The 16,204-nt window shown below is 37.2% G+C and overlaps 1 protein-coding gene across 1 annotated transcript in view; it reads left to right on the plus strand.

Moving 5' to 3' along the window:
* FAM83B (family with sequence similarity 83 member B) overlaps nucleotides 1-14,996 on the plus strand; it is a 56,691-nt gene extending 41,695 nt beyond the window's left edge. Inside the window, exons 4-5 of the mRNA XM_069805975.1 lie at nucleotides 4,254-4,378; nucleotides 6,537-14,996. Coding sequence (XP_069662076.1) covers nucleotides 4,254-4,378; nucleotides 6,537-8,886 — 2,475 coding nt within the window. The 3' untranslated portion in view covers nucleotides 8,887-14,996. The remainder of the gene's footprint in view (nucleotides 1-4,253; nucleotides 4,379-6,536) is intronic.
* Nucleotides 14,997-16,204: the final 1,208 nt, after the last annotated feature.

A 16,204-nucleotide genomic window follows, 5' to 3' on the forward strand; every position in this document is an offset into this window, starting at 1 on the left:
AGGGGGTTTACTGATGAAAATAAATGTGTAATGTTGAATTATACTTCAAAATTTTAAATCATGCTTATGTGGCTCTCTCTGGGAAGATAGTGGTGCAGTTGTACATAAAAAGAGGTTAGAGCTTGTTTCCTGTTCATCATTTGGGTGTCATTTAACTGGATGGCCCTGATGGCCATCCTTAAACTGCAGCTGCTGGATGTTTCAAATGTCCCTGAGTGTCCTACCTACAACCTGCTTTTGGAGGAGGGAGAAGAACCTGTGTCTGCCTTCAAAAACCTCCTAAAACATCAAGTTCTTGATTAAAGTATTATTCCATATGCATCCACTAGCAGTCACTGACATAAACATGTTACAGGACCAGACAGACTTTCTGTTTGACTCACTGTGGCTGATCTTACATACGTTTGTGTGTCCCATTGGGTTGGTTCCTTCATTATGTGTGGGTTTGTTGGTTTCTCATTTGCTTAGGATTTTCCTCTCAGGATTCATAAATGAATTATTGCTTTACCCACAATGATGCAGTGATCAGTGACATGCTACTGTTAGCAGGGCAGTCCTCTAGCCTGAGGATGAAATGAAGTAGGAAGGTGAAGCCCAGTATTTGATACCAAATGGGGCTTGCAATTCAGTATGTATATATTTACTGCTTCTAATCCTAAGTGGAACACACTGTTACTATATGTCCTCAAATACTGTCTGTATTTTGGGTGATTATTCAAAGTATGCATCCCTGGCACCTAAAGAGCGGGTTTGAAGTAGGTGAAGAATGCCAGATGAACTGTGGAGGAAAAGGAAGTGTTATGTGAGAAAGATGAGCATGATCCCTGGCACATGCCTTTCTAATGCCATGTTCCTGTCTGTTAGTGGATGACCTACCAAGACAGGGAAAGAGTGGAGGATTAAGGAAGCAGGACAGAAAAACTGCAGGAGGAATAATACTGAAGAGAAGGAAAAGAAAAAGGAGAACAGAGGAAGCAGTGGCTACGATTTTTTTTAAAAAACAGCAATTTAATGTAAATTTTATTCCTTTTCTAGATATGCCTACTGGAAGTTATATTTCAGTTTAGGAGTACCTAAGGCAAAGGATTTTTTTGTATAGTACGGTAATTTGCAAGCCATTAGCCTTGCTTGTGCCTCTAGCATTCCAGATTCCCAAGTGATATCCCATCCAATACCAATCAGGCCTTATCTCAATAAGATTTGATGTGTTCAACTGGCATATCTTTAGGCCAGCATTACTTGTTATGGTTATTTGAAAAGGTATAAGCTGCCTCTCAAGTTACCTTTTTCAAATTATAATGACATAAATATAATTTAATATAGTTACATAGAAATCTGACATACAAAAATAATTACATGGTATATAGAATTGGGTAAAACAATCATGGAGCTAAATGCAAATTTCGTGACTAATTCACAAAATTTTATTTTATAGTAAATAAGGGTTTACTGTTGTGATAATCTTTAGAATGGGTGAATTCCAGTATTTTCTTTTTTTCTTTTTCAGGAATTACTTTTTCCACACTATTTAACTTTCAAATAAAAACTTTTTATTTAATTACTTTTACTTAAAGCTTGAGTAGCTGCTGGAGAAAGAGTAATTTTCTTCAGTGGGATTGGCTTGTTCAAAGTTCAACAAAAACTGCACTGGACAAACAGGGAAATTGACTTTCATTGATAAGAAAACTTCTAATCAAAGTGCAGAAAACTTGAAAGACACAATGCTAGATTATGAAAGGTGATTAGCAGGTAGAGATGCAAAATTATGTTAACCTCCCATTCAATAATGTAAATTGGATTGTTACTGATTCTTTCGTAGCTGTCCCTGAAAATAGACCTAAGCATCCACCTGTCTTTTCACTTTTAAAATTTTTACTTTTTAAAATTTTACAGCACTTCTAGATAATACTTCTTCTATTTACCTAACTAAGAGATAAACTTTAGCTTTTATATTTGTAGCACATTTGCAAGACATTTTGGTCACAAGTCACAAACAAAAGTAATTTTTAAATGCTGTCTTTGCACATTTTAACTGAGTTGCATTTTTGTTCACACACATCTTGACAAAAATGCTAAGTAAAAACTCACCTAATAAATAAATAAAATTTAAAGAACTTGGATAACTTGAGTCAAACCATAATTTGCCAACTCAGCAGCTTTTAAGTGTAACTCTTGCTTCTTTGATTTGATTTTTCTTGTGACAAAAGTTTTAAGATACCAACAGTGAAATATATACTGATTTCGAAAGCATGTGTTATTTGGAAGTGTGCTATCATTTCATGGAGATTTTCTCCTAATTTTTTGTATTTTCTTTTTTGGAGTGACAAAGTTCATTGGATTGTCATAGAAACTGTCATTAAAACTCCTACAACCTTGATCTATTAGAAGTTAATATTTTTTAGGTAAATGTGTAAGTGCTCCCATAGACATAAAGGTTTATGTAACTGTATTGCAAACTCAGTCATACTTTATAGGCTGGAGTCTTAAATACTTTTGTAAGTTTAAACATCTCTACAGCTTCCTGAGGAGGGGAAATGGGGAGGGAGTCTTCTCCCTGGTATCCAGCAATAGGGCACATGGGAATGGTTCAAAGCTGCACCGGGGAGGTTTAGACTGGATATGAAGAAGCATTTGTTTACCAAGAGGGTGGTCAGACACTGGAACAGACTTCCTAGAGAGGTGGTTGATGCCTGTCAGTGTTTAGAAGGCATTTGGACAATGCCCTTCATAATATTCTTTAACTTTTGATCAGACCTGAAGTGGTCAGGCAGTTAACTAGATGATGATCGTAGGTCCCTTCCAACTGAAATATTCTATTCTATTCTATTCTATTCTATTCTATTCATTTTATCCCCCTGATTTTGCTGAATTTACCCTGTACACAGTCTTATCCATTTTGCTTCATGAACAGCCCCAATCCATCTGTACGTGGCCTTTACAGAGCACGTCTGCTGTGATTTTCAGCCTGTCCTTGTAGCAGTCCCATGAAGCAAGACATTCCTCTGTATTCACAAGTCTTATATTCCACTATTTCCATATATACAGTCTATGTAATAATCATATAGACTCTGTTTTCCTACTGCCAATGGTGAACTACGGATTTCACTCCCACTGGAACACTTGTAAATTAGCACAAATTAGCATTGCTAGAACAAATATTGCAAGGCTAGAAACTGCAGTAAATATTGTGATCATTCACAGCTATATTCCAAGCTATTTTTATGTCTTGCAAAGCATTTTGTATTTCACAGCCACATGAGGTAGATGCTGTAGGTTGCTTTGCGTTGAATATAAATTTTATTTTTTCTATAAATAAATACCTTTCTGTAAGTTTCTGATAAATGCATTTTTTTTTCCTACGTCCATGTAAGGACTTCTTGAAAATTCTTATTAGTACATTCCAGAAGGTGTTGTAACACTTCTTTTGAATTATTTTATTTCTAGGAGCTTAAAAAAACAAGTGATGGTAGAGAGAAAGAAAAAAAAAAGACACTGACTCAACTGAATCAATTTCATCCACAGTCTGGGAGAAAAAATTGACCACATTTTTGAGATCCATCATGGAAAATTTCCACAGTGCAATTTACTGAGTTTGCATGAGTAAAACATGAAGCTTCTTAATGGAATTCAAACTTAACTGCTGCATAGAGTTTGTGCTACCTATGCATGTTGTGATAGCATCTCTGAATTTAGAAATGTGATTGATCCCATGGTGCAAAGCTGATTGAGAAATCTTACTGGTGGTAAAACTGCAAGTGATTCTGGCACCAGGTGATATCATTCAATAGATCATCTCAGAGTGGGGTATCTGTGTTTGTAGATCTAGCAGCCGTGTTTAAAAGAAGAGTGATCCTGGCTCTTTAGATGTTGTCTCTGATTAGCTGAGATGCTTAGAAATCTTCTAAATATTGTACATCAGATGATGAAAGATTTATATTTTTTTTTACAGTACAAAACCTCCTTCTCTTGTTGAAGAATTCTTGTGCCAGAACCTCATTTCTGGGAGTGGTGGCTATGGCAAAGCGGAATTTCATTTTTTCTGTGGCCCAGGGAATCTTATCAGTCTTGAAGACAAAGCAATGACCTACCATTTTGGGTTCCTAGGGTACAAGTTTGATCAGAGTTTACTTCCCTGCAGAGTTTATTAGTATGCAATGATAGAACTCTTCTACTGTACCTCTGTCTTTTAAAGCCCTAGATGCTAAATATGGAATAAAGTATACCAACTAAAGTATTTCAATTGTGTTTTTCAGAACATGAGGGTACGGACAGTAAAAGGACAAGATTACTATTCTAAAACAGGAGCAAAATTCCATGGAAAAATGGAACAAAAATTTATTCTTGTTGACTGTAAGAAAGTCATATATGGTTCTTACAGGTAAGATCAGTCACCGAGGTGTCCATAGAAAACCTGTCATCTCAGTACCTCTCCTATTGCATATTTGTTTTTTTTCTATTTCTGAAAATTCTTCCAGGGAACTTCATGGGCAAATTTGATTATCTTTTCTGTAATTTAACAAGTTATCATAGATATTTATTGCTAACTAGCCTAACACGGAGCCAAATTTTGAGATCTTTTGTTAGTTTTTCACAAATGAGAAATAAAGGATATAGTTTTTGCTACAGCTGGAGACCTGCTAAAAAGGGAGAAAAATCCTGATTAGTTTTATATTGTCTGAATTATTCTTGTTTAACATTCACTCCAGAAAAGGCTGCTAAAATTATTTCATAAGCTCTCTTGGGTAGTTCCTTCTCATAATAATCTTCTAAAGCTAACTTAGACTTATTCTATGGCACTCTGTAGTGTATCATGGTCAAAGTCAGAATTGCCCAAGTTAAGTTGACATAGTCTCTCTTCATATTTGACTAAGTTTCTTTATTCCACTTTCCATTTTATTTCCAGTGTATGTGTGTGAAGCATAGGCTGGAAGAACTTACAGCTTTGCAGAGCTGGAAAAAAACTAAGTTAAAGCAGGGACAATTTTATCTCACACATTATTAAATATTTTCCTTCTTTTCATGCTACGCTTCTCTCCTTTGGCCTACTGAATTAATTTCTGCCAGCGTAGAGCCAAGGTGCCAGATCCACAGCCACTGACTTTCATAGACTACCACCACTGTAAGCTTTCAAAAATCTGGCTTTTTATTTCCTCTGAGTCTTGGCCAGTCCCAAATTCAGACTGATGTGTATAAATGGTAGTGAAGTAAGTGACAAGTTCATAAATGAATCAGTGTAAGAGAGTCCAGGGAGAGCCTGCCTGCTTTGACATCTACACACAGTGTTAGAGTCTGTGAGAATGTGATAGTTTTTCTCATTTCACCTTGAAAAATAACACTGCTTTAAGACCTAGCATCACAGAGGCTGGAATCATCAATTTCTGTAGAAGTTAAGTTTGCTTTGTAAAAGAATCCAGTGATTCATAACAGGAAAGATGAGTCTTTCTGAATTCTTGCTCTCTGAACTCAATTCAAATTATAGGTTTTTTTCAAATATTACAAAATACATTATTCTTAATTGTGAAAATTAATAGAAAAAACTTATACGGCATGATTTATTTTAATTGCAGCACACTATTATTTCCTGTAAAATACAAAACTAACAAAATAAATAAAATGAAATCATCAAGCTATTTACATGAATACAACAAACCTATTTTCTAACATCCAGAAGACAAATGCAAATAAAACAAGTTCATTGATTTAATTTAATTTTTTCACTTTTTTTTCCCTATGAAAATAGGATTGCAAAACAGATTTTTTCTTTGTTGTAATCTACAAATTGCATGCTTTCAACACCATGATGTTAGGCTTGTTGAAACATCCCTAAATGTACACGTTAATGTATTTTATCTCATTTTGTAGCTATAAAGTAGCTGTAGCTACTTAGTTTTGAACCTGTGTTCGTTCAGCCTTTCTAAGTAAAGTAGAAAAGAAGAAAATTTCCTTCATCAGAATGTCACCATTGGAATTAAAAGAAATGTTCATATCCAATCTGGTGTGCATAGTAGAAAATGTAAACTTTTTCACAATTCTGAGATGCATCTTTTTGAAAATGTGTTTAGAGTGAAGGACATTCAGACCTGTTGAAGCAATTCTGCATATTATTTCAAATGTATTTTTTTCACAGCATAACCACACATTAACATTCTCTGACTCAGGACTAAATGCAGTGGGTCTAGTCAATCCTGGCTTAGTCTTTGTAGAGGTAATTTTGCTCCATTAGGTATTTGTACTCCACTGTTCTACATTTGTGAATACTTTTTGCAATATCCACTTTTTATAAGGGCAATTATGTAGTTATGGACTCATTCCTGCTCCCACTGAAAGCAGTGGAAAGTCTCCAGCTGAGTTTGACTGGTATGAGATTAGACCTTCCAAATCCAAATTACATGAATCATGCCTGCAATTTATTTATTTATTTAGAAAGCATTTGTACAAAACCCAGGTTTATGTGAAAACTTTCTTATCAAGAAGGACCAGTGTAATACTTTAATTCAAAAGAACTGTTTCTAATGGTCATTTTGTTCTTCTTTCAGCTTTATGTGGTCATTTGAAAAAACCAACCTCAGTATGGTTCAAGTTATCACAGGACAGCTGGTTGAATCCTTTGATGAAGAGTTCAGGACACTGTACGCCCGTTCTTCTGTTCCTAGTTCATTTGCCCCAGAATTAGTGCGTGTAAACAGTCGCAGGACACTCTGGGATAATGATACATACCAACACTCAGTGTCTTCCTTGGCTTCAGTTTCTAGCCAAAGAAACCTTTTTGGTAGGCAAGACAAGATTCACAAGATAGATCCTGTTTGTTGGAAAACTCATGGAAGATACGCAGTAAATGAAATAGATAAATATGGCTTGAGAAATCAAGCCTATAATAAACAACCATTTCATCCAGGTTTTAATATGCAAAATCCAATCCAGCAGTATCAACCCAGTGAAAAAAATGAGCACTGGAAGAGACATAGTTATGCTGGAGAGAAGCCAGAAAGGACACCTTACCTATTGCTCAACAGAGCTATTAATAGAGCCAACAATCCATCAAATACTTGGAAAATGCCATCTGATAGCCTTAGTATCGTTTCTTCATTACGAGGAGGATATGCAAATAACTACAATACACCCCAGCAAAGTTTTGCCGATCAGTTTTCACGACCAAAGGTAAATCTTGCAGAGAGAAACTCAATTGTGCGGAGGTCTTTTAATGGGACAGATAATCATATCCGCCATCTGCAGCAAAGGATGCCAACCCTCGAACACACAACTAAATCATTCCTACGTAACTGGCGAATTAAGTCATATTTGAATGATCAATCAGATTATCCAGTAGAGTCTAATGGCTCAGCCTTGGGTGACAGATATGATAGCTATGACACAGCTGAAAATATTAAAACTCATGCGCTGTATTCTCATTCTCGCTTACGATCATCATTGGTGTTTCAGCCAACTTTACCTGAACAGCAGGAAGTAAGCAGCTGTGCAAGTTCTTCAAATTCAACTATAATTGGGTCAGAGGGAAGTGCAACACCTAAAGGGACATCTAATCATGCCCCAAGTGTGGAAAATGGAACAGGTAATATTTCAGAAGAGCTTAGCACAAACGTCCCACTTAAATCAGATGCACCAAAAAACCACAGAATTCAGACTGCAGACAACACAAAACCTAGTGTAAATTCAAATGCAACCGGCGACTCATCTCTCTACTTGTACACAACACTGCGTGCAGACAAACGTGCAGAAAATTTGAAGAACCTTCAAAATGAAAATATGCTAAAAAGGAGAAGTTTTCCCATGTTTAATTCAAAGTCCATATTAGACCCTGGTGCCAACAAACATGCATCCAGTTACGTTTACAGCACATTGACTAGGCATAGACTTAAGGAGCCAGTTAGTCCAAAACTTCCGGAAGATACACTGAAGAGCTCTAAAAGTTTGCACAGTGTGACCAACCACTTGCCACAGGAAGAAAAGAACCTCAAAGGGGAGCTAAAGAGCCCGACTGCTAGCAAGGCGATCTCTATGGCTGCTCTCTCTGAAGCTAGCAAAGAGGAGTCTTGTAAGGATTGCACATCAAAGAAAGAAAGTAAGAATTCCCCAAGTTTTCTAAAGAAAGGATCCCAGAAACTGCGGTCACTTCTTAATCTCACCCCAGACAAGAAGGAAAATTTGTCAAAAAACAAAGGTCCTGCCTTTTACAGAATGTGTAGTAGTTCTGACACATTGGTTTCTGAAGAAGAGAATCAGAAACCAAAGATTTCTGAGAATAAGACAGATTCTTCCCCAAGGAGAAAGAGAAACACATCATCAAATTCTCAAGGTAGCTTGAACAGAAGTAAAGAAGATGTCACCGGGAGCCCAACAAAGTCTCCAAAGTCACCAAAACCTCAAAAACCTCCATCTGATGAAAGCAATAAAAAGTGTCCTCTCTTGTGCCCCCTTGAAAGTAAGTTCATAGAAACTGCAGGAGATGCCTCTACCCCAAGATTTAATACAGAACAGATTCAGTATCAAGACGTAAAGGAAATCACCACAAATACTACTCCCGAAAGTGCCCCTCTTTCTGCTCTTCAAAGAGCAAGTTCGATGACACCACAGCTGGCAAGCTCAAAACGCCAAGAGGAGCTAAGATGTCGTTTGAGTGAAAGGCGTGTTTATAGCCGCTTTGAGCCGTTCTGCAAGATGGAAAATGCTAACCAACCTGCAGGAAATGCACCCAACAGCAGTTCACATCTCTCAGATATCAAAAGCAAGACCTTAGGGAACAATTATGGCAGGAGTAATCACATGGTCAGCTACAACTCAACTGCTTACCATCCATTGCAGCCTAATGAAAATAAGCTGAGAGGATTTATGCAAAAGTTTGGGAACTTCCTACACAAAAACAAATAAAACTTTTGTTGATTATGTTGAAATACAGCAAGAGTAGTGAAGCTGAGCATAATCTTAACTGAACCAGACTGACAGGCAACTTTTGTAGAGCTTACTTGGGTTTCTTCCTGGGTCTAGGACATTGGAATGAATGTACATATTTTTACATACTTATCCTAGAATTGTGATACTTAAGTCTTTACGGAAATTCTGTGTCCAGAAGATGTCTCAAGGGAGTTGTTTATAGTGTTTATATTGTAAGATTAATTTTATACATTTTCCTTGTGAAGAAAGTACTTACTAGCATATTGTAAGATTAAGTGTGGAGAAAAAAAGATGGAGGATGTTTTTAAACTTCAAATAATACTGTTTCCAAAGAATTGGCCTTTAAAAGTAGGATAGCACTAGGAATAGTGGCTTGCATTTTTTCAGCATTTATGTACACAAATGATAAACACAAATGTTAATGCATTGCATGTTACTTATCTTTAAACTAATTTTTGAAAATGTCTTTTAGGCTTCATCTTGTTAATAATTTAGCCCATAGCATCTATCGAACTGTTTGGGCAGCAGATGGATCTATCTATCTTTATTGAATTTTCCATGTAATATGATATTTTTCTGAAGTATTTGGCACACAGATCTTAAAGTGACCTTAATCTGAGCTTTCACAGACTTGTTTACATGGATAAACTAGTGTGAATGTAGAATGAACGTTAAAAAAGCTATTTATAAAAAAGGTGCCTTGAACATAACTTACAACAACTTTAAATTTCAATGGGTTAATTACATTTGTATAACATGCCAGTATTCTGTAATGTATTCTAAAAATAGCATTTTGTTACATTTTTCTATTTGGTGTTTCCAAAAAAAATTGTCTGTGGACTTCCATTTCTCAGGTAAGTTTTTGAGTTTTACATGCAACAGTCTGTTTTAAATGTCACCAGATATATTTGCAACTTTGGCTTTAATAACCTATTTTTTTAAATAACATTGCAAGTGCTTAGACTAGGCATATGAGGGAGATTGCAAGCTCAGCCCTGCAATGCTGCCTTATGTCAGGATGAATATTACAAGGCTGGGAGCAATTGGGCATTTAAAAATGAGTTTCATAAAAGTCACCACATCAAACACTAAGGCACCTCTCCTATGCCAAAGAAAGTAGCAGTGAAGGGTGATAGCAGCAAGTGTTTAACCTTAATGAAGTTATTTAAGCACCTAACTGCAGTCTAAGGGACACATTTTTGTTCATCTGAGCCTCTCGGTCATACAAAATTTCCTTATATTAAGTGACTATGCCAGGTTAGTGCTTACAAAAAACACAGGCAGGTTGATGTGTTTGGGCAGCAGCATGGCATCTACTTCTCCTCTGCAGTGTGCAGCCAGAACATCCAGCTGGCCCATGCCCTTCTGGATGTGGAGTTTGTCTCATAGAAGAATGCCGTAACCATTTATCTGCAAGATGCTCTGTGACAGCTTTGTTCCAAATTCAGAAATTTGGGAAAATCAATTGCTGAAAGCTTGTAATTCTTATACAGGGTCTTCATGTTTCAAGAACATGTTTTAGGAGACCACTTCAGTCTTAGACCTGAAAGGTCCTACAGTGTTCTATGGAGGAGTCCCACTGTGAAGGTCTTGGCTTTATTCTTTAGAAAGAAACATCAAAAAAGCATTTCATGCACCAGCTAGGTTGAGTTCATTTGTCTCTTCTACTTGTGGCCCTGGGAAGAGATTTTATATGGAAACCTACTTCTCACTGAGAATCTGCTCTGGCTCCTGTGAACTCACCATAGTTACTGTCAGGGATTTCAGCGAAGCAGTGTCAGCTTTTTATTCAAACTGTTTCTGGGGCAACCTTATTAGGCTGATGCATCATATCAATAACTGTTTCACTGTGGGGATGGTATTTATTTATGAGAGTGACAAAGTCTTGCGTCTCAATCCTCTGCTGAAAGTTTAGGTGTCCCCTTTACCTGTGACCGCAGAAGAGATGTTATGAATTTCTTGACGAACACTGGTGACTTTGTTCACTCCTTTGCTATAGTTAGTATTTTTCCCAAATGAACATTTATACTTAAATACTCTGCCCCAACAGAGGTAGCATTTTCAGACCCAAGGCAAAGAGTGTCTTCTTAGTACTCCAGGCATATTTTCAATGTAGGCCCAACATAATTCCACAGCTACACAGCCAACAGCAATGCAATACTGTACTTTATAGAACTCTTAATATATTTCAGCAGGGCAGATAGTTATGCAGGATAGTGCCTGAATTAACAGTGCAGCAAAGGAACTTAATCAAGACACAGGTGGTGCTAAAAATGGTGGGGGTAGGTTTTAGGAGGATCTTTAGTTTTCCCTCATATACTTACAAGCTCTGACATACACTTGTAGACAGTTTTATATTTGGGAAGGAAGTGAGAGGGATAACAAGGGTCTTGGGGCAAGTTTTGAAGTGACAGTGCTTTCCATTTTGTAGTAAACTTTGGGAAATCTGTTTTGATACAGTTTGGAAATATTTTACTGTATTATTCGGAGTGCTAATTAGGGAGTCCTGAGAAGGCAGATATTTTAATTTACCAAGAAATCTATGTTTATAGATTTATACTGCTGTTTGTACCTACACAGATTAAAAGCCTTCAGTGAAAAGCCTACTCATAGACTTAATGCAAAAAGAATCACAGTAGAACCAGCTCTTTTTTTCATTTTTAGGTCTCTCCTCACAGATCCTGCATAGGAATGTTGCTACATTAAGGCCTGATCCAAGGTTAATTGAAATGAATGCAAAAGACCACCACGGACCTCAGTGGAAGTAGGATCAGGCACTTAATGTACTGACACCACTATTTTAGGGATGTTACAAGACCCAGCCGTGGGAAGAGGAGCCCAATGCCCTGCCTGCAGTTGGGCTTTTGGAGGTGGGGGAGCACACTGGGGAGCTCCACTGGTGGTGCAGGGACCAACTGTTACATCGTTCCCTCCAGAATTGTGTTAAAGGTGGGAAAAACAGCACTCGCCCAGTCCTGTCTGATTTGCCTCATGTCTCTGTGGGAAACCAGCTGTTCACAAAATAGAAGGGAAAAGTAGGGGGGGGAAAAAATGACCTGCATCAGTGAAGAAAAAGGATTTGCACATTTCTGGAGGGAAAAATAAAGTTTATATTTTTGCACTTCCTTTTCTCAAGCTTGTCGTGATGTTTCTGCTTTTCCAAGGCGATGCATTTTGTTCAATGTGTCCTAAACGTGCTCTGCACGTCGCAAGCTTGTTACACCCTGCACACACCCAACGCACTCCCAGTTTTGTAAGGCTGTGAAGTAATAGCTGTTGCCGTGTGTGACGGTCATTTGGCCAAATGACTTGGGAGTTGTGAAACCCATAAAAAATGATGTGTCATTTCTACATTAAATAAAACTCCATTAGCACCGTAATAGATCTAGGAGGGTGGCCGTGCAAAAGCTGATCAGTTTTGCAACACTGAGCGTGGCCCTCAAGACCACCGTGGGCAGTGCAGCTGGGAGATACAGGCTCCCCATATGGTGCCCATTCAATTCATGTCATAAATAAACCACCCCTACATATGGTCATAATACCCAGTCAATCAATTGCTTCATTTCTTCAGCCTTGTAATAAACAATTTTTACCACCTCAGATTGCAAAATGTTGGTTGTTCTCTTATTGATGTGCTTACACTGCACTCTTTATTCATGCTGACGAACATGCACTAGATGTAATGAAAGGTTAAAAATTAAGAAATATTAAATTTCCAGCTGTCTAATACATGAAGGCAGTAGTATTTGTTACAAACCTTGAGAGGAAAAAAAAGCTTATTAGGCAATAGATGTTTGTGCATTGATAAGTGAAAAAGTACTTTTCAGAGAAAAAAAATGTTTGATCATTTTTTAGCTTTCTGAAATGTATTAGGAAATGTTGTTGTTTATAAAAGAAGTCATAAGAAAAATAAGACCAAAATCTGTTGCAAGACAATGTAAAAATAAAATCGAAAATGGCTCCACTAAGCTGTATAAGAATTTTATTTTTTTTCATTTGTAGCATTATGTGGGATAAGCTGTACAACCAACAAGTAGCTTTGCAACTGTGTAATGCAGAGAGATCAGTAAGATTACTGTGGTACTCACTGTAATTTATTCCCCATACCAAGGTTGTACTGCACAGGACAGTATCTGGGGTTTTTTTAGTTTTCATTTAAGGCAGGAGAGTTAGAGCAACATAAAGCTGCAGTAATTCACGGGTAATTGAGACGTTACTCCAATTTTGTCTTCGCTTGCATGAGTACATATTCCACTAGCACTCTGGTGACAAGAGAGGAGACTGCAATGCTCAGAAGGCCCTCTTGCCATTTCATTTTTTATTTCATACAGGTGCTTACAGATGTCTTGGTACCTTTCTATAGGGTCTGGCATTTTGCATCATTTTCAACTCAAAACTAAGAGTTACAGTTAGGTCTCTCTTCTTCACATTTTAACATGTTGCCAAAGACATGTTGCATGTTCTGAGAACTGTTTTCTGTGTTGAGAAACAGGATGGAAGAAAACATTTGCTCTTGGACAGCTCAGAACAGAGCTGCTTTGCTGTTAAGCAAAGCTAGTAGTGCAGATTTCTACTTTAGTGATGTTGACTGCTTAAGTTTTAATCCCCTTAACCTCCTTCTTGCTTAGAATGATCCCCTCAGGTCATATTTAAAAGCAATTTTCATAGATGTAACACTTTAAAAAGTGGTCAAGTCCTATTTCTGAAAAGCCAGGGGGATACAGGAGGCTACACTCCCAAATCAATATGTGTATATATTGAAAATATCTTTGCATATTTCTGGAAGAGAATCTGATTTACTAAAAATGACTGGATATGCCTTCAGAAGAAGCTTCTCTGAAACTATGCATCTTTTTTCCCACCACATGTGTTACACGAACTAAAAATTCCATGGATAAGTGCAAAAAATATTTAGGGGGGGAAATAATCAGTTCTGATAAGAGGCCCATGAAACATGTTTATTTTGATAGTGTTGCTTCCATATGTAAATACAGCTGGGATAAAAATTGCTTCTTTTCTCTCCAAAGCAGATAAAATTTATGACAGTTGAAGTAGAAATATTTTCAAAGACTGTGCACCAGTGGCAATATTTTTTTGTGTTTGAGAAATGAATGCAACTCATTTATTAGCATTCAACCACAGGACTCGCATGTCATTTGTACGTTGTCTCTTCTTGCCTCGTTTAACAATCAGCATGCTCAAAATTCAGACTGTCTACAGCTTCCCAAGCCCTTGAATAATACTCTGAAGAACCGATCCAACAAGGCATTAAACACACACTTAGCGTTTTGAACTAGGCAGTCTCTGGATAAAGCATAACACCAAGCATACATGTTTGTTAGATTTTGGTGTAAAAAATCTCAGTGTAGTCCTAGCTGATGTATTTTGGAAGACTGCTGAATATATGGTTTCATTCTTTTCTTTGGGCCATGTCTAATTTTGACCCATGGTGATATCCTGTTTCAACACCATGTCTGACATGTTTCTTCCAGATGTCACGTTAGCTGGTGTTAAAATATCATTATTCTGGTTTCAGAGTTTAGATCAATCTTCCTTAGTGCAGGATCTGTGGATCCCTCATGATCCATAAGATTTCAAAGTTGACATGGAAGTGAATTCAGATGACTAAAAAACCACAACTAGACAAAACAGAAAAGCATTTGCACATATTTCCATGTACAGCAAAGGAAGCAAGTAAAATCAGAAAACTCGTAAGTGAACATTCATAATGTACTTTTTACCAGTTGAAAATGAAAGCTGGTACACCAATGCTGCAGGAAAAAAAAAAAAAAGAATAATCAGGTGCTCTTTGATTAAAAAAAAGCTGAGAAACACCGCTCTAGATGGTGTAAAACAAGTATGAGGGGTGCTACAGACACACAAGGCCCAGAATAGATATTACTGGGTATTTCGGGGGGTGGGTCAGGGAGGGAATTCCATCAAGTTGGTTTCAGTACTGATGGATGTAAAAGACTGCTGGTTTCATTTAAAATTGTTACTTGATATGTAAATCCTTTTTCTTAAGATGGAACTCCTGGATTACATAGCAGCTATGTTATGGATATACTGTGTATGTACAGATACAAACCAAAACTTGTCTTGAAATAATTTATTCCTTTATTTTTTACCAAATAAAATGTTTCTTTTAAAGCTCAGCTCTTTCCTGTGTTCTTGTTTTCACTGGCTCATGATGTTATTAACATTTCTCATTTCAAAATGTAGAACATCTTTTTAAAAACGCTGACATCAGATGTGTTGAGTGAAGAGTTATAAACTGAGGTCTCAAAGCTGCTTTGTGACAGCATCACTGCACATCTGCTGCACCTTCTACGGGACCAAGAGTCCACCCAAACAACAGAGAAAGCACCAAAGCTGACATTACTTCAGTGTAACATTTCTGGAATAAAATATAGGTAGCAATAAGCTGGATCAAAAATTAAACAGGGTGAGGTCAATTATGTTAGCATCCCATGTTTACTTGTATCACCTCCTTGCTCTGACATTTTGGATTTGTTTGCCTTCCTGTTAATTCGGCCTTGCTAGCTATGTCAGGTTCAATAGTCTCTTCTGTGTCCTCCTTCCACCTCCACCTTATTTTCCTCTTTCCTATTTACATGAAACATCCTTCAGAAATCTGTTTGCCTACCTCTTGCCTTGTAAATGCTATTGGAAAAAATCACTTCCATCACATTGCTTGAGAGAATTGGCTTCAGCCAACTCCATGCATAAGTGCATGCTACTACTGAATGGCTAATGAGAAATTGATTTTAAATCCTGAATATTTGCTTGGTGCCTTTGAAAAAACAGTAGGAAGCACAGTAGCCTTTCTGAACAGCTTAGGGTCTATATTTAGACTTAATGGAGGAAGGAAATGAAGAGAGGAAGTGAAGAGTTAAAAAGACAAAGGTTATAAAACAGTGGGGTGGTTACTCAGCACATATGAAAACTTTGATGGTTGGGGTTGTGGCAGTATGTATGCCAGCGCACATGCATGTACCTGTGTGCATAATACCAAGGCTCCTACTTGTACAGGAACTTCTACTTACATAGTAATATAAGTAAAATTCATCTCAGGTAATTGAGCTCAAGCCTTTTCTCAGTTCCCACACACAAGAAGTCATTATAATTCCCATCTCTTCTTCTTTCCTTCCTGTTTTCCTCACTTAGGTCCAACCTAAACTTACCCTGCCAGCAACTCTGTCTGCAGCATTGCAGCATCGCTAGGTAAATATTTAAAAAACTGAACTTTTTCATTTTCTGGACATACTGATTGGACTGAGTAGGAAGCTATGCC

The sequence above is a fragment of the Haliaeetus albicilla genome, chromosome 18 (genome assembly GCF_947461875.1).
Source record: "Haliaeetus albicilla chromosome 18, bHalAlb1.1, whole genome shotgun sequence".
NCBI lineage: Eukaryota > Metazoa > Chordata > Aves > Accipitriformes > Accipitridae > Haliaeetus > Haliaeetus albicilla.